Source organism: Malurus melanocephalus, unplaced genomic scaffold (assembly GCF_030028575.1).
Source record: "Malurus melanocephalus ecotype Western Australia unplaced genomic scaffold, MMel_1.1 scaffold_309, whole genome shotgun sequence".
NCBI classification, from domain to species: domain Eukaryota; kingdom Metazoa; phylum Chordata; class Aves; order Passeriformes; family Maluridae; genus Malurus; species Malurus melanocephalus.
Window position 1 is genome coordinate 69,491 of NW_026623541.1, and position 19,846 is coordinate 89,336.

Consider the following 19,846-nt stretch of genomic DNA (forward strand, 5'->3'; position numbering starts at 1 on the left):
TTGTCTGACATAGTCCTGGGAATCTGGCTCCAGGTATCACTACCTGAGCAGCAGGGGATGGACTATGTGACCTCTTGAGGTCCCTTCCAATCTCACCAATCCTGTGTCCAGGAAACAAACAAACAAAACCCCTCAAAATGAAACAAAACAGGAAAACCATAATTTTAAAAAATCATGAAGAATACTTAGATGTCATTTCCAATCTCTGGAAACTGCATCCACCCACTCTACACGAGCATAGACACATTTTCATTCTATATTTACATGTGTGGGTGGCATAATTTACACAAACACACACATATGCACACACAGAACTGCAGAACTGAAAAAAAAATTATTTCCTCAGCAACAGGCTGCCATATTTTATCAAAATTCTCCCAGAGACAAATGTGTACATGTTATTCACTTTCAGGGATTGTCTGCACCAGCAGAGTGACTCCTTCACATCCCAGTATCTCTAACTTCATGCACAATCACATCAGCCTAAGCCCACATGCTTCAGCTGCATCTGGCCCAAGAGCAGCTGAGCAGCCGGCCCTCAATGCTTTCCATGGATTTCAAAAGCTCTCATATGCAAGAGCACAACCAACACCAACCACAACCYGTATTTCAGACACCTTCCGAAATCCAGCTACTCCATGTTGACAAAACCTCCACATAACCAGAGTAYGTGATCATTATGTATGATGTACAGAATTCAGAAACACTGTACCTTGCTACAGCTTGTTTGGATCTCCAAGGGGTTTAAGGTATCTGAAAATTCAAGATAATTTCATGAAGGCACTAAATCCACACTCCTCAGTTCTATTCCTTTTTTTGGTTGCCATTTAGTGATTTCTGTGTTGAATATACTCACTGCACTGGTAACTGGATGTAATTAAAAAAAAGTATTACTTTGTCTTTTTTATTACTTTTTTATAAAATTATTACTCATCCTGTTTTTTCAGGTCTTGCTGGATCATTGATTGCCATCAGCAGGAGATTCTTCCAGCCAAATTATGTCTTCAGCTATACCTGAGTGACTCTGCTCAATTTAGCTCAGCAATCGGAACTTAATTAAAAATTCTGTTAAGAATTTGCTGGCCAGAAAAGACTCATCATGTCAGAGCAGCGTTCACTTTGCAGCACTGATAGGAACAGAAACTAATAAAAACTTTTYGTTCATACTAAAATGAATGCCCTGGACTCTCACTAGACAGGATGAACAACTGACAAGAGATGAGAATTGTATCAGTGGGTAGATCTGTTCTGCAAGAATTACTCTATTCAGACAATCACTTTYCAAATTAAAAAACACATCAAATAAAGGGAATCTCCATTACTACATCACAATATATGATTTTAATATACTTACCCTGCCAGAGACAAAATGTATGTGAAATGGACCCAAAGATATTCAGAGAACTGAGACAGTCAGAAGTTTTCGTTCTGTCCTTTCCAAATGGGCATTTCATTTATTTTGACCTTTAATCCATTGTCTGGTTAATTTCTATGATTTGTGTGATTACACACAGTGCAGCTAAATGCTTCTTTCTACATAGATACCTAAAATTACCTTTTTTTTAGGCTAAGTATTATATTACCCTAATTTTCAATAAATATATACWCTGATTTTGTAGCACTAAGATGATGGTGAGAGTTTTATTTCTAGTTATAGTCTGGTTTTCTATCAAGGATCTAGCTAATAATTCCACAAGAGCAAACTAAGAAAAGACAAAGAATACCATCAAAGAAACCTTAACTTCCCTAGGCTGGTGCCGGCCTGCGCTGGAAAAATTTCTGAGGTCCACAGGTCAAAACGATTGGAATAAATGGGAACAAATGACTCAGAGTCTGATAAACTTGGCTGAAAATGCTAAATTAAAAATACCCCTKAATTTAAGATTATACTTTCTGCATTTGCTCACCATTACTATATCTTTTCATAGATAACATAATCCTATGCTGAAAGCTAAAACTCTCGAAAAGAGCGGGTTGAATATGCACTCAAAATTAACTGCATTTAATACATTCCTAATTTTCTCTTACATACTTTCTATTCTCTTTTTAAAGTCACACCTTTTAGCTTGATCTAAAACACACACCTGAGAGTGTGTTGTACCTGAGTGCTCACAAACATTCAAGTATAACTTTTAAGAAAAATACCCAATGTCATTAAAAATATTACATTCCATTCTATATTCTATATTTACAGTTTGAATTTCTTTAAGACATCCTGTTTCCAGTGATCAATGAAATTATTTCCATGATTAGGCAAAATAACACAAAGCAGGGTTTTAATCAAAAATATAATCTGCAATACAAGGTAAATTGATAAGGCAAATACATTAGTTTTACTAACTGCAACAATGAATCCAAATGTAAYGCTCAAAATTTGCAAATCAAACCACTCTGCCACCAAATTCCTTGCCAACTAATAATAAAGACTCCTGGCTTTCACAGTATTTCTCCTCTTCATATTGCCATGCCTGGTGGTCACTATCATTATCTCTGCTATTATACAGCTTTTATGAAAAAAGAAGGCCTAAAGGCAGAGGTTTTATTATGCTTGATTCTTTATTCATCTTGATTTTTAATCTAGACTCCAAAGAGGAGTYCAAAGTTTTTGATTCAAACTGTGTTAGGGTTAATGGAAAATCTCTCTTCSCTCTTACAAGATTATGCCACAGGCTTCAAATTCTTTCTTCTCCTTATTGTTCTTGCTATTTCAATTTTGCCTCAGTTTGTCTATGCCATCCTAAAGTGTTAGAAGAATCAATTTTATTTTATTACACACTCACCTCAAACCACTGGCCATGTGACTGCATTTTCAAGATGACACAAGGATCTGGTTTTGAGAGGGCATCCCTRTCTGAGATGCCTTTGCATGCAACTCGCAACTCCACTTTAGTCAGGCATGGGCTGTTAAAAATTCCCAGGGTATTGGCTGCTGATTCATAGATGTTGCTCATTTTCTTCATTCCTTGTTCTGAAAGAGAAAAAAGGTCCATTAAAGATGGTGCACAGTACAGCCTTTCCTTCCACATAGAAGCCAATGCAAATTTCTGCCAGACAATAACTGTCAATAAGAACCAGAGCATGAGGGGGAAAAAATAAAATCAAAGGAATACCTATAGCAAAAAGAAATAATCATCTCATATGTTTATAAGTAAGCCAAGTTCATTACAAAATTTTCCACCATGCCTGTGAACTCTGGGGGTCAACTGTGGACTCGACTTCCAGCTCTGTTCCTATTTATAGAGCTGTGTTTCCCCAGGCCAAAGGACAGATAGACAGGTTGGCAATTCCCCATTTCCTATGACAACACYTTAACAAGGCTAAATTAAATTTGTTCAGCACTCCTCCAACTTTCTTTTATTTCTCTCTATTTCTTTTAAAGAGTATGCACTTCTTACACAAATGTTAGGCATAAATCCCACAGAAGGCCCCTTTCATACCAGCTTTAAATTCCAAAATACATTTCACTGTTTCCACACTTACTGCAGAAGATTACCTGCCCCCATTGCTAAGAAAGTAGCCAAGATTAATGTTCTAAACAGAAGGGCAGGATATTTATGCTGGCACATCTTGCTGTAATGGAGTGTTTGCTCTTTTGGGTTAAGAATCAGAGTCACATGGACAYAGATGGCTGGAATAACAGGGACTTTCAGCCCTTACTTCATTATGAACACCACCACCAATCTTGTAGCTCAAGCCTTTTCTCCCAACAGAAACAACAAAAACATTTTAACACAAAGCCTTCCAAAAATTCCCATATGACCATTTTTGCATCAATAAAGAAGAATACGGGAACACTATCATTTACACATTTGTTCTGAGCTTCACAGCCTGACCCTTTAAAAACCTGCTCCCTAATACATGGATTAGAGCCTTTGTCACCTTACCCCATATATAACAGACACAAAAAAAAAGAATCCTGTACTTCTAGAGGGCATACATCTCACCATTTTATCAGCAAGACATTTTAGTGGTCTGTTTCAAACCTTTTCACTGTCTATTCCACAACACCCTGTTCTCATACCTAAATGGTTTTTGAGAACTGCTTTGATAAAAATTAAATTTCAGAGATATGGAAATGAAAGTGAAAATTTCTTTCCCCAAATCTGCTAAGTTAAAAATAAAACCCACAAAATCACACCTATCCAGTTTTCCTTTGAATCAGAAAGGTATTTCTCAATTCAGAAAAAAACAGGTGTTGGCAATACAGTGAGAACATCTAATACATATGGACACATTTCAGGAATGTAAGTCTGAACGATRAGGCAGATCATCTGCTCCCCTAGCAGAAGAGATAAATACCTGTTAACAACTTAAAATTCTTCAAATCTATATAACTAACTGTATGACCCTTGATCTGGTGTGAATACCCCATTCACATATAGGTGAAGTCATGCTTAAAATGAAAAATAGGCAAAACTTAACATATGGAAAAGGTAACGATATTGAGCTACCTTATAAAGTGAGGGACTGGAGAGACTGTTGTCTAATTATTCATCATTTTATAATCCCATCTCCTTCAGAAAGCTGCTCAACAAGCTCATCCCACACATTTACAAGACATTTTTACATGTTGCCCTTTCCAAATTGAAATCCGTTTGAAAATTGGGTTAATTCTGTCTCATGCACATCATRCATCATTAATAAAATGTCATCCTTTGTGCAGAAACAGGCTGGTGATTTAATTAAACTGGATGATTTCAACACTGAAGAGAAGAGGAAAAAGTAGCAGAGTGAGGGGGAGAGATGTATTTTTCTTCCTCCTACAGTAATTATACACTGGTTTTTCAGAACAGCGGGTAAGCATAAAAATTATATTTCTTTTTATCACTACAGCTATTATTTCAGCTTTTGCAAGTTCTAAATTTATCAATGGAAAAGATTGAGCCACAGCCTTTTCCTTTTGTCTCATTATATTTTTCTTTTAATATAATCAGCAGCTTGGGCTGTTGTGCTGATGTCACATCACCAGGAAGCTGGAGGCCTGGAAAATAGATTTTGAGCCTACTGAAAGTAGCTAAAAAAGGCAATATTTTGCACAAACATAGACAAGTTAGATTGCGTAAGAAGATTTTGTCAATTAACTACATACATTATTGATGAAGGAAAAAATTACTCATTTTTCTATGCTACAAACTCTTCCATTTTCAGTTGATTAGAACCTCATTATTCCTGCAAAGTCCAAATTGCTTCAATATTCATTGAAAAAGGAGRAAAGGAACAGCACAGATACAAAAAGTAAGGGACATAAGTGATACAAGGTTACATACTAATAAAATTTTCCTATCATTGCTGCATAAATTCTCTCTCATTTCCCCTGGAAAAGAGGAAAGTGGTGGATTATATGCTTCCCACACAAACTTATTAGCCAGTGCTAGACTGAACAGAATGGGGAAGCAAAACCAGGCCTTCTGTTTCCCCCTCTCCATGGTACAACATCAAGAAGACAGTACAATCTGGAAAAAAATTAAAAGTGCACTATACTGAAATTGAAATGTAGTAGGTTACAAAAAAAACCAACCAAAGAACAACAACAAAATAACTACAACAGCAAAAACAAAAAAACAAACAAACTAAGCCCCCCCCCCAAAAAACCCCAAGCAAAACCCAAAAATCAAAAACAACCAACCAAACAAAAACAACCAACAAAGAATGTGTCAGATACAAAGAAAAAATGAGAACCTTGAAAACAAGTCTCTGTCTCTACTCTCTCCAAGATATTCTATATCTAGCATAMTTGAAGCTCATTTACTAGAAATCAACATGCTTCTTTGAACTTTTTTTTAGAGATTGATTGCTCAAGGTCATCTTATTAATATATATGAAGAAATTAGGAAGTAAGGACATGAAACTCAAATTCTTCCCAGTAATGCTCAGTGACAGGACAAGAAGCAAGCGGCACAACTTGAAATTCAGGAAATTATGATCAAAGAAAAGGAAACTTTTACTAGGAGTTTGGTTGAACACTGTGACATGTTTATCAGAGAACTTGTAGTGTCTTCATCCTTAGAGATATCCAAATCATGTCTGAACATGACATCCAGAACTTGTCTGGAYGTGGCTCTGAGTAGCCTATTTTAGGCAAAGGCTTGGAATAGATCATCTGCAGAGGTTCTTTCCAACCTCTTCTACTCTGTGACTAAGCAGAAGACAGCCAAATTATAAACTTTTTAGGGTACAGATTGTCTCTGTGACATGTTATTAATTGATGATTTAAGTCCCTTGGCTCCAAAGCCATGCAGAAAATCAAAACACATTCATGAGCCCTGGTACAAAGTAGTGCTTCAAAGGCTCCCACGTGTAGCTGTTTCATTAAAAGCAACAGCACAGGAGTTCAGAAAATTGTGCCTGCCTAGATAAATGGTTTACAATGAAAATCAGTGCTACACATTTGACAGCTACATCTTTCTCTGTTCAGGGGGACTATATGGCTTTAAAAATGTTCAGTTGTCTAGTGCCTGCAGAAGTAAAGATCTTTGTGACATGGAAYACAAACAGCACATGCCTCTCTCCAGGATCTTAAAGACTTGAATTCAGCTCACACATTCAGATCCACTGTAACACAAAATGGTGACCCACACAACCTCACCACAAGCTCATAACCAGCCTCCTTAGATTCACCATGAAATAAATCTAAGATGCTATCTGAATTCAGATTTCAAGTTTTCTCCTTTGCTCAGTGTCATTTTGCTCTCTTAAACACATAATGCCCAAAAAGCTTTTCTGCAAGCTGTCTGGGTGAAAAATGGAATCCTCTCTTCTACAGCACCTTGTGAAGATTCAGGTAAACACTCACATTCAGCCTCACCTTCAGTTCAGATAATGAGAGAGCAGCAAATGAGAAAGATGCTGGGATTAAAAGCAGTAACCAGTGTGCTTTGAATTTAGAAAAAGGTCTTGTTTTTTAGAAGCCTGTAATAAAAGCCAGACCAAACTACACGCAAATGAATTTGGGGGTTGCARGTTTCCCGTCACCATATGTTGCAAGCTGTGTTTGAATTGTTTTACTGGCACTTTAGTCATGAAATGAAAATGAGCTAATGGCATCTGTCTGCTTCTACAGAAGTAATCAGCAAGAGTCTGCTCCTGGAAAGGTAAATTATGTCTGCAGTACGTGCACATGGTGGGAAATACTAATGGCAGAGTTACTYGAAGTAAGAGTTGTGAATAAGTGCCTCCAAAAAAGATTAGGTCTAAAAGCACTGGATGTTGTGGCACTGTCTGCTCCATGTGTATTTATACTTATATATGGGAGAGCATTCAAAATACACAAACAGCTTAACTCTCTAGACAGAAAGCTTTGTACCTACAGTTTCTGGATCTTCCACGGTTTAAAACCTAATAAAAAGAAATATGAAAACCAAGTCTGCACTTCACAGCTTAAAATTAATAAAACCCAGATCAAGTTAAAATACAGTATGAGCAAGATTTATAGAAAAGGCTGAAATTATGTTGGKTGTTCAGGTAGAAGAGTTTTAAAAAGTTCCTCTGTTTAGTGACTTGTTCAGCTCCAGTATAATGTAGGTAATGGACCCCTTCAGGGAATTATACTAATTGAGAGAAGCAATTATTTTTAARACATTTTATGTAATTGGGATTTCCCAGTCTCTAGTAATTATTCTACCTGTTGTTGGCAGCAAGGCTTCCTTGACTGTGAAAAACAAATCCATTCTTTTGCTTTCCAGCTGTAAATAAGCTTTGTACAAATGAGGAGATGTGGGAATTCATCAGGAGGTCCTGATTCAGCAAGTTTCTACTAAGACACCTGGCTTGCCCAGGTCTGAACAGAGACCCCAGGTTGACAGGGAAAGCAGACTTATCTTTATTACAATATGTATTGAGGATTTTCCATTGTGTAAAATCTTTGTGGCTGCTGTGGCCATTGCCTTGGCCTTTCTCTGTGCAYCCCTGGAAACTCCTCAGGAACAATCAGTACTATCTTAGAACATGGTCATTCAATTACTTATCTCAGACCACATTTCTAGACTCCTGGTTATCAGCCATATCTCAAATCACTGCACAAGACTCTCGCTCCTGTTGGCATTAAAAAAATTATCCTGGTCAACATCAACTACATTATAAATTGCTACAGAAGTTTATATGATCATAGATAATACAGACAAAATGCCAGCTGCCAAGATTAATTTGAATATGAATTATTTGTAATKAAAAGTCAATAGGTTAGCAAGACCCCTCCACAAGATAATTTGTGCAATTAAAAATACAATTTTTCCTCCTCCACTTTGATTATCTGACAACTATTAGTGAAGATTTATTTAAAGTTACACCTACCAGAGTTTGATAAATGCTTTGAAAAATGAGCAATAAACTCAGTGAAGAAGGGGGATCTGCAGAATCCACAGCAATGCTTTTGTGAGCAATGAGACAGATCTGGTAATGCAGGTAATCTATTTGGACAGAAGGGGAGAAGGTTCAGAACAAAGTGCCAGCAGTGTAAATGGAAATACACACACACTGACAGTTCAAAGGGACTCATTACCACAGAACCAGCTGGTTCAATTATAAGGGGAGAAGGGAAAGTCACTGGGAAGGAATTGAGACATCTAATGCATGACAAAACACCATACAAAATTGTGATGCACCTACACAAATAACCCCATTTCAGTTAAGAGAGGGAAAATCCCCACGGTAACTGGAGCACTGGGAGATGYTCAAATGTGCCCAGCTCTGGATGCTCTGAGTGGCTCCCATTGAAGTCAGACTCAGCAAAATGCAAAGCACCTATAAGAGTCAGGGCTAAAACACATATATTCTATCATCCTCTACTGGAAAAGCAAATCTAGGATTCGCCCTGGCTCCTTTAGCATGTAGCTAATGCCATCAGTCACCTCCTACTTCACAGAGTTCCCGTTGTCTTCCTTCTTACACTGCTGTAAAATATGCAGGGGAAGARAAATCAAAATTCACTAATGCAAAAAACCAGGAGACTGAACAAATAACAAGATCAAAACAACCTTCCTAGGGATAAATGCAGACAACTACCCTACTAGAAAACAACATCAGTGCTTATTACTGGAAAAGCAGCAGAGATTTTCTCACAGAATTAACCAAAGTCTGCTTCATTTACATTCACAGGATTTGTAGCAGTCACAGAGAGTCTGCCTCTCCTGCAGCAAGGTTGGCTYACAGGCTGCTACAGAGGGTGTGTATTTGATCGTGTTTATAAAATGACGCCTTCTAAGACAATGTGTTGGTTTAATAGGATAACAGAATGAATTTTATTTGGAACAGTGTRGAAGCTAGAGAGAAAACAGACTGGCTCATCTATATGCTGACACACAGTAACACACAATTGTCCTCTTACCCACAGACTTGTTTCCTTAAATATGCCTGTCCAAAGCCTTTACTTGCAACTCAATACTGTCAAGCAAAAACATTAAATAGGCTGAGTGTTCCTCTTCYAAATCATGAAAATGGCATATTTTACCTCAGAAAACATTAACGAAAGTGGATTTGTTCTTCATTTCATTTCTATTTGCAAAGCCATTAGAACTGAGKTTCTACAGCCTTTTCTCACCATTATAAAAGTGAAAAATGCATTTAAGAAACAAGAGAAAGAAATGACAGCAAAGTTCAGGCTGTCCTATACCATAACTCTCTGAGCTGATGAATTACAAGMAGAACTGAATAATATAAAGCCCCAGCAAAATTCAGGCTGCCACAAGTAAATGATTTGCCTGCTGGATWGGGTATTGGTTCTCAGACTCTGGAGTACTACACTTGAGATAATACCTGAAGCATAGGCAGCTGTAAGCACAGGAATTAAGCCATGGATACATGGAAAAGCTTAGGACCATTGAATCCACTTCAAACACTGCACTGAGGAATTACAGACACACAAAACCACCAAATCTACTATATGCAAGTGACATGTAAGCCTAGTAAATCAGAGAAATGTAATTGAATATCTCTCTCTCTCTAATCAACAATTTCAAAGCTACTACCATCTGATACTTGACCGCTTATCACCAAAAGCCAATTTAATTTTCTTAGGCTTGCCATTTCAGTTTGCTGYTTGTGCTAAGTGATCTATTAAATGAAACACAGGAACAAAAGTATATTCACTCCAAGGATMCGCATTTGCTGCTTTTTTAAAATCGGTTCTCCCACTTAGGTATTAGAGGGAAAATAAAAGTGTCTTAGCAAGAAATGAAGCTTTACAACATAGTTACTTATCCAAGAATCTTAAATAAGTGGATATTTTGCTATACTTCAAAGAAAGATAAGCCTGGAACAAAATCAAATAACCACAGCACTCTAAAGTGTAGCAGTCAAAATCCTGATATCAAAGAAATCCAACTGAGAGCCTTCAGAAGAGGTTTGAGGCAAAATAATTCTTGAAATAATTAGACAATCCTGAACAACAAAAAAAGATGTTTAGTCTACTACATTAATCTTTGTCTTATCATCTGCACTTAAATAATATACATTTGAAATTGTAATTACCCTTTATCCACCCTGCAAAAGCACACTATTACCTACAAGAGAATTATAGAATTGTTTAGGTTGACAAGATCCCTAGGATCATTGAGTCCATGCATTAATCCAGCACTGCCAAAGCCACCACTAACCCATGTTCCTAAGCACCACATCTACACRTCTTTTAAATACCTGCAAGGATGYTGAATCAACCMCTTCCCKGGGCAGCCCATTCSAGTGCATTACAACCCTTTCAATGAAAATTTTTCCCCTAATATCCAATCTAAACCTCCCCTAGTGCAACTTGAGRSCATTTCCTCTTGTAGWATTGCTCATTACTTGGAARTGAAGCAGCAAGTTGTGTTCCTCAGCTATACTCAATTACACCAAAGTATGTACATAAACACATGTAATGCCTGAAAGAGTTTATCCATTTACAGATGTAACATATTGCAAACTGCTAATTTTCCTCAACAGATGGCTAGAGCAGCTCTTCCTGCAGCATGAAAAATGATTCTACAAGAGAAGCTGCTTCCCACTCCTGATCCAAAGACAGGCACCTCAAGAACAGCAGTGAGAAAGTACTCCCCATTTACTGTTAATTCTTGCACCTGCAGTACAACCAGAAGGCAAACCTGCTGTAAGTTACCTCAGGGCTTCCTATCAGGGTGAGAAAAACTGAATTTACCTACTGCACAGGAGTGCTTCTGGGGCCACGCTGAGCCCAAAAYTGGGACAGAGCTTTAAAGTCAAGTTGCTCTGTCAGGTAGTGCAGGAGGAGGAGAAAGGGAGCACTGTGTAGTGCTGCAGGSAGTTGCTCCCTCACTTCATAGCTGCTCCCCTGAGGTGATCCCTTTCTCAGCAACAAGCAGAACTCCTATGGCCTCCCAGGACTTTGACAGACAAGGAGCAACCTGCCCACCCTCAGGGAGCTGCTGGGCAATGAACAGCTTTACCTGATGGCTGAAACCAGTCCTGAGTTCACTCCCTTCCCAACAGAGGTTAAGGGACAGCACACTGGGTTTGTACCACTAGTTAAAGTGAGACGCTGAGCCTTTCTCGCCTTCTTGTCATTTACTTGCTTTCTATTTTCTTTCCAAGAACCTTGATCAAATATTTGAAGAGTCACCCATGAGACTTAGGCCAAGCACACATCGCCACTGTCTCAGCTAAATCAGCAAGGGATACGATCACATTGCAGCTCCAACTGCAGACACAAGAAAATCCTGAAGGAGAAGCAGCMGTGCCAGCCAAATTATATTTATATGGAGAGTGTTAATTTCTTTCCTGGATTCATTTCTACAGTTTAGTCTGACTTTCCTCTAGAAAGTTATATGCTTCTCCATATTGGGAGCATTTTGCAATCRCAGTACCACCATACCATGATAGATTCAATCTCTGAAAAAGCCAGTAGCTATTTTTGGTATCAAATTGATTCACAAAAGAATTGCAGCATGCTGTCAGCAAAAAGTCCTACCAGTGCCAAATGTATCGCTGGTGCCAGTGCCGTGCCATTCCTCTGYTGGTGTGTCCATGCTTCCCAGAGGATCTGTGCTCTATTGAGCTACCAAAGATGGGTCCTAACGCGTCAGGACASAGCGCAGCCTCACAGAGATCCTAACCTGGGCCCTGGAAGCAACAGAGCTTTGTCAGCAATGTTATAGTAGACCTACTTCCTTCTGACACGGTGCCAAGGCTTTGGCTAAATAACACTTTCAAAAACAGGCTCTAAAAATCCAAGCCACCAAGAATTTTCAAGTCTTTCTCTCCCCTAGGAATTCTTGGTATATGAGAAATATCTATGTTGTCAACAACTAAYAAAGATAAGAAGCAAGATACCTGAAGGGTTTTACATAAATCTTTGACTAAAGGTTTTGTCTTAAGCACTTCTAAAAGGAACTATCAGTATACACAAGAGTTATGTCCTCCTTCTGAAATCTGCAAGTCCCCATCTGTCTTTGTTAGCATATACCGACAACAAAAGSGCAAAACAAACAATTCAGCTCTGATAGTTATTACAGAATTAGAGGCAGAGGGAAGGGGATCTCAGTTCCTTAAGTGATGCACAAAAAAAATGAACTCACATAATCAGTATTGATGGAAATCCTACTACCAACTGCCACGCACAAAAAACACCTGCTGGTCTTGACATCACTGCCTGGTAGGAGAACAGTTCATGAAGTTCACATTAGTCAAGCAATAYCCCTAAGATTTGGGCACATGTTGCACAGGGCTTCACCTATATTTATCTGTCTTTAAAGGCCAGATTTATACAGAGTGCAATAAAGTCCACGAACCACCCACAGCTAACAGAGAGAAAGGAATGCTGACAAGCCAGCAGTGATGGCCCTCAAGAGAGAAGAGACACAAGAGGCTGATATTGAAGTCCCAGCCAGATGTTCCCACTTCACAAATCACTGTGGTCAGATTATCTAGGGCATAGTTCTGTATGAATTGGGAGTTAAAAGTCATATCCATCCTTTCTCTCCAGACCAATGAAACTGTTAATTCCTTCCCTCACCTGCCCTCTGCGGAACACGAGAACTCTTGAAACAGAAATTCATCTACTCTCTTGCAACGTTTGTTGAGAGAAAATTGCAAAGCACCAGGGACATAAGAAATGATAAAGCTGGGTCACCATGATATTTCCTAAGAGCACAGAAGAGTAGAAGCCTCAATAGAAATCCCACTATTCCAAAAAGGAGTGGTGATAACTAAACTGGGTCTCCCAAATGAGAGATGCCACAAAACTTAGAACATGCTAAAACCTGATTGTTGCTCCGAGCAGAAAGCAATGTGTTCCTTGTTCCAGTACTTATATCCAGATTTTAACTCTGAAAGGAGAGCCATCAGGCTCTTCTGTAGCTACATATTTTCAGAATTAGAAACATGCATGTTGGTGGTAACCAAAATGCAATTGTACAAACAGACAATACTCAAATACTCAGAGATAATTTTCATAACTTTCAAAAAATTTCATATTTTCATATAACTAATGGTCTAATGCATGAGCATTTTTTTCAGTGTACACAAGTATAGGGTGACTCCAAAATTAAGAGATTTAAAAAGCCTTCAAAGCATGGAATCCAAGATCTTCATTTTGTTCCTCTTAACTAATAGAACACTTGTGTTTTATTTTCATCTCTAGTGTCAGCAGCCCCCATAGGTAAAGGTGCTTGGAAAGGAAAAGAACAAACAAAAAACCCTTACAAATTATGAATAGAGAACATGGGTTATAGTAAATGTATGTCCTCACAAATCAGCCCATCCAATGCATACCCATCAAAATCTCAGTGACAGATGCCTTTGTAACTTCTTTATGATATCAAACCCAGCCTTGGATACCTATGGAAAAGATGTACTAAAAATTTGTAAAACATTCAGAAAAGACACGCACTTTTACAAGAATTTTGCTGTTTCAGTCACAAGCACTCTTTTCCGATTACAAAGATTACAGCAATTCAGATCTGACCCAGAGAATGATGGATGACACTCTTTATACTCTGGAGTCAACATTCAAATTTTACCTATAATTTCTGCCCTCTAAAAAAATTGKGTTATACAATAATGAGGTGCTTGACTGCTGTTCCATTAAGTCTGTAATGAGACTGAATGCACAGTCATACCATTTAGTGTTTTGAATTGCTTCAACTTCAGAGTAAATACATCAACAAAGACCAAGCTGGGATATTAAGTGTAGAGCAGTACATCAAAATAAGATGTTAACTTGCTGATGTTACATGAAAATTATTTCCATATTTCACTGAAGAATTCTTCAAATGATTCACTTGTGTAATATATTATTAAATGAAGCACATAGAGGTATCTTAAACATTAACTTAATTGAAGGTAGAAATAACACAGGCAAGTACTTAATACTTATTGGAGGAARATGCCAATTCTTCTCATGAGATTTTTACCATAAGCTAGAAAGCCTGATATGAATTACATTTCCTACCTATGCTGCCTCTTAATTTTACCTTTTGCAAGAAGATGGGTATTTTGCAACATGCTGAGAAAACTGTTCCAGTCAAATTACTTCTGTAGCATTTCTTACTTAGCTACTTCCAGAATGAAGTTTCAGCTTGCTTTTTTCCATTCCTCCCCTTTTCAGCCCCCAAGCAGCCATGTTCTTCCCATCTATGGTAAGTAACCTATGACCATTTCAGACTTCTGCCAAGATTATGCTTCCAAGTGAAATAGCCTGCCTAAGAAAATTCTCAGTAAAGTTTGAATATACCTAGGTAACATTTCCCAATGACAYCACAAAGGAGCTCTTTAATTCTCAGACATCTTACAAGATGCTGTATTGCTGCAGTCAAATTGCACTGTGTCTTCAATACAGTTAATGCAGGCCATTTGTCTAATAAGAATAATTTAKGTTGAGAGGGATCTCTGGGAGTTTCTGTTTCCCATCCCTAGCCCAAAGCAGGTCTGGTTCAGATGAGTTCTGGCAGTCTCCAARGATGAAGATCCCACTATCTCTCTGGGCTTCTCTTTCAACATTTGGCCACCATCTCTGATAACAATTTACTGTAAGTTTTCTTTATTACAGCTTGTGCCTGCAGCCAAACATTCTACTGCTGTTCCTTTGAGGAGACCCAGGCTGCATCTTCTCAGATGACAGCATCAACATCACATTCCCTTAGCCTTCTCCTTGTAAYACTGAATAAAGTGAGGATCCTTCCAGGATTCCTTTGGACTTCACTGAMTTACTCAGCTGGTATGTCAGACAGTCTGGTTAACTCCATTAAAAAAATGTAGGAGTGAAAAGGAAAAAGATCACTGTAATGTTTTTTTTTTTTTTACCATATGGGCAGAAGATGGGCTTTTGAAGACTACAGTTACATTAAACAAGCAGCATATTCCAAATGCGACCTGCATCCATAAACGACTTCACAGAAAGCCATTTGCAATGACAACTTTGGCTGGTCAAACCCTACAAACAAAAATGCAAGCTCTTGAACAGGTCACTTACACACTGCCTCCACAATAACTATCAATACAGAGACAAACATGTTCTGTGGGGTGTAGCACTTCCTAGCAGTCCTTTAAGGGACACTCAAGAAAGGTTATACAAATTATTGCAAGTTTAGTCTGGCTGGTGTAATGATGTTTCTAAAAAGAAAGGTCTTAATAGAACACAGTGATAAATAGGGAAGACCGTTTAAAACCTTATTTTTCAATCCTTGGGACTTTGAATTCCTGAATAAGTCCTTTCAGTCATTTTGAACTCAAACAAATGGTATCTTGAGATTTTTTTCCCCTCATAATTCTGTTTAATCAAAGATTGCAATGAGAAAATTAAACATTTAAAGTTGCTTTTATTTCCTGATTGTTCAAAGTGGGTTTTAATTTCAGTTTGCTGTATTTTTAAATTAAAACTTTAATTWAAATTGCTGTGCAATTTTAAGGGTACATTCCCTTAGCCTTTTTTTCCCCCTCTGCTTATGCATCTGCTGTCCAGCACAATTAGTATTTCTTATTACATGATATTTAACAGTTTGCTAGAAAAATTTCTGTCTTAGCTTCAACCTGATGTCTAAAATGAAAACACTTCAAATCTGCCCATTACATGAAATTTTCCAGGAAAGTTACAGTAGTTTGGTGACAAACTTATTGAAGCAGACTCTAGTAAAGGTTCTTACTTTGTTATCAATATAATGGGTTTCTTAATTGATGCATGGATTGCAATTTTTAACTTTGCTGGAACTTGTGTTTCCTGTTGGATGCTATCCCTGCCTGTTACAAGTAGTTAAAGCAATATCTAAAGTCAGAACAGAGAAGTTGTATTTTCTATTGCCTTATTTCCAATATTCTCATGTTCATTTTCTCTTAAAAATAGTTTTGTATTTCGTACCTTTCAAAACAATAGCCTCAAACCCCTTTAAAGGCAAGATAAAAGCTCCAAGACATCAAAACCTAGTTTTGTTGTCCCCATCTACAAACAGAGAATACAAACCTTAGAATTAGACAGAGGATCACACAAAAGTTTTCTGTAAAAGAATAAAGCAGAAAATGCTACTGCAAAAACAGCTTTAAGTTAGTAAAAAAGAAAAATAGTTATGATTAYGCTAAGTTTAGTCTAGCAAAGGTTAAAAGGCCACAAAATTATCTATTTAATTTGGTTGCATCAAAACTCAAAATATTTTGCCCAAATATAATTCCATTTCTCACCCACTACTCAGACRTTTCAATTTTTGCCATGTGTAAAATAATTATATTTAAGCAAGCAGTGCTGTATTTCTGGAAATGCTAACCCTTCATTTGTAATGACCTAAAATCAAGGAACCCTTGAGATTGCCCCTCAAGCACCCACAGTCTTAAAATTCTTAAGCTGACACAGCAAAGACCCCAAGTGGGAGGAACTCATCCCTATTCTGTCACTCCAATATCTTCTTCATTTACAGTGAAATACACAATAGTGCATACAAATACCAAACAATGGGTAAAACAGCTTTACTTACCTAACAGCCATTATCCCTTAGATAATTAAGTTTTAGCTTCACATAGCACTATGACTATCAGAATTCAAGCATTTGGGTAATGCAATTTATTGCGGAAAGGGTGTGTTAAAGTAGTTGGTGGTTAGTTGCACTACAAAACCTTTACCACTTACTTGTGCCTGTCCTACCACTGCTCAGATAAGCTCTCAAATGCCCATCCACCCYTGTCTGGTTACAGGCAGACCATAAATCCACCTGTGAGTTATGGTATTCACCAGTGSCCCAGAGGGAGGAAGCAGCACCTCTGGCCAGCTGTCTCCCTACTGATGATGGGAAGATAAGAAAGTCATCTTCTCTAAAAAACACATTTWAAAAAAAGGGAAAATATCTTCATCTGGAAGGCCAATTCCTCATTGTCCTTCATGCAGCCTGTGCTTACCCAAACAACCTGTAGGATTTCCTATACTCCTCCACCTTAGAGGAGCAAATTTTTAAGTAAAAATTACTGCACTGGATTYTACTTCCCTAATTCCAATTCAAAACATAGTCCCCACACGAAGTAATGAAGCTCATTTATCAACCTTTTGCCTGAKGGTCTCAGGGATGACCTCCAAGTAATCACAAGAAATCAATGACCCTACTTATTCAAAAACATTTATAGACCACAAAAGGTAACAAAGACTTAAAGCCATTTCTTCCCCTTTTTTGCCTCAAACTAAAAGATACAAACAAAAACCCACATACAACTCTAATCTTCAGAGAGGATATGAGGTATAAATACACAGTTTTTGTGGCTGAACAAGCTCCTGTGAAATTGGAGAGGAGCTACTCTTTTTCCAGTAGTGTTCTTTCCCAAGGGTAAGATTTGGAACACTCATTTTACCCTCTACTGTCAACAGAATAGCTGTACCCCCATGCTCTTTGGTTGGAAAAGAGGTATTTGACACAACAGCTCGTCTTGCCAATTACCAAAAGAGATCAACAGCTTCCCTTTTGGAGTGACAGTGAGGTTGGAGTGGCTGGGATTTCCACAGCCATACTGACCACAGTTAAAATCCTTGTCACCTCCAGAGCCTRAAGCTTTGATCTGACACAGGCATTATTTTTTTCCAAAGGTATGCTGTCCTAGAAAAGCAAAAAATACCCAAAATGAACCTCTTACCCTAGGTGAGTTATTAGTGAGATTATTGACACTGTGGCAATAGCATGGTCAAAGAGGACCACAAAAGTCATGAGAGGTAAGAAAAGGACACAGACCATTTGAGATTAGTTATGAACATGGCAAGGTGCTCCTGTCCCAAAGCCCCTGCAGTGGAAGCTCAGACATGTGATATGCTGCAGGACTGAGATTCTTGAGAAAACAGAAGCCAGKGTTCTGCTCAAAAAAACACAGTAAGCAATGGTTCCCATGAAACCTTTTTAGAAACTGCCTCTGACTTTCCTTTTCTGTTTATTTTTCTTCGCCAAACTTATCTCAGTCCTTCTGTCCCAGCTTCACTTTGGCCAGCTTCCCAACTTTTCTGACAGCACCACAATGTCACTCCTATTGCCGGCTACAGACAGCAGAGTCTGCTGGTCTAGAATCAGATTTGCTAGAAGAGAAGTGGAGTAAAGAGAACACAYACAATGTGGCCCTAATGTTCTCTCTGCTTTGTGAGTCTACATAGAATTCATTCATTTAGCAAGACAAATAAGAAAGTAGATCTGGACTTCTGAGTCAAATGTATCCTGTAAATTTCCATGCACAAAGTCKGCATCTGCTCCAAAAAGGGTGATGATTACTACAGATGACCATAATTATACCATGCCCAACTGTCCTCACTCAAAAATAGAAGAAATGTCTCCACACTTTCCATTYGGCACAAGAAGGAACAGAACTTTAATAAAACATGTATTTTCTATACCACTCTAAGAGAAAACCCTCTTTCCATGATTTTGGTCATATAAGGTCAAACCAGAAAGAACACCCATTGGCTGGCAACAAATAGGCAATAAAAATGGAAATCCATGTTTACAGAAGAATGTTTGCTACTTAAATTTTATTGAACAGCAAATGCACTGAGCACCTTGCACATTCTGCAAACACAGGAAGAGACATCACATAAAGTATCCATTCAAAACTATTTGCTCAGTTAATATATTTTTATAGCCATGAAGTWGAATTTCTGCAGTGTTTCTGCAGAATTCTAGAGGCTCTGCAAACGAGAGTCTTTCCTCATATATCAAGGTGTTCCAGTGATTTATGTGAGAGTCTTTTCCCTGGCAGATGTGCTGTGCTGTTCTGGGCTGGGATTAAGCTAATTTTCCTCACAGGGGCTACGATGGGGCTATGTTTTGTTTTGCAAAAACAGTGTTGATAATAACAGGGAAGTGTTTTTTTATTGCTGAGCAGGGCTTGCACAGAGTCAAGGCTTTTTCTGATCCTCACACCACCACACCAGWGAGTGGCTTGGGATTCACATGGAGCTGGGAGGGAACACAGACAGGACAGCTGACCTCCACTGACCAAAGGGGTATCCAATACCATGTGGCATCATGCTCAGCATATAGAGCAGGGGCAAGAAGAAGGAAAGCAAAGGTCTTTGGAGTGATGGTGCTCATTTTTCCAAGCAACTATCACATGTGATGGAGACCTGYTTTCCTGGGRATGGCTGAACATCTGCCWGTCCATGGCAAATGGATTCCTTRTTTCCTTTGCCAATGTGTGCAGCTTTYGCTTTACCCATTAAACTGCCTTTTTCTCAACCCATGAGTTTTACTCACTTTTACTCTTCCAATTCTCTCTCCCATCCCACCAGGGCRAGCAGCTGTGTARTGCTKWGCTGCCAGYTGGGGTTAAACCACGACAGCTGCTGCACACTGAGAAAGCAGATCAGACCCTTACAGTGAGTTTGCAACATACATATGGAAGTAGTCAGCACGTGTCAGAGGAAGGACTCTCTYGAAACATCTGTTTTTCAAAG

General features: G+C 38.3%; 1 protein-coding gene across 1 annotated transcript in view; it reads right to left on the reverse strand.

Annotated features, from left to right (window-relative positions):
* LOC130580021 (copine-4-like) overlaps positions 1 to 12,049 on the reverse strand; it is a gene marked incomplete at its 3' end in the record, with an annotated part of 76,453 nt that extends 64,404 nt beyond the window's left edge. The window contains exons 1-2 of the mRNA XM_057377265.1: positions 11,915 to 12,049; positions 2,781 to 2,968 (exon numbers count right to left, since the gene is read on the reverse strand). Of these exons, the coding sequence (XP_057233248.1) occupies positions 2,781 to 2,968; positions 11,915 to 11,972 (246 nt within the window). The remainder of the gene's footprint in view (positions 1 to 2,780; positions 2,969 to 11,914) is intronic.
* Positions 12,050 to 19,846: the final 7,797 nt, after the last annotated feature.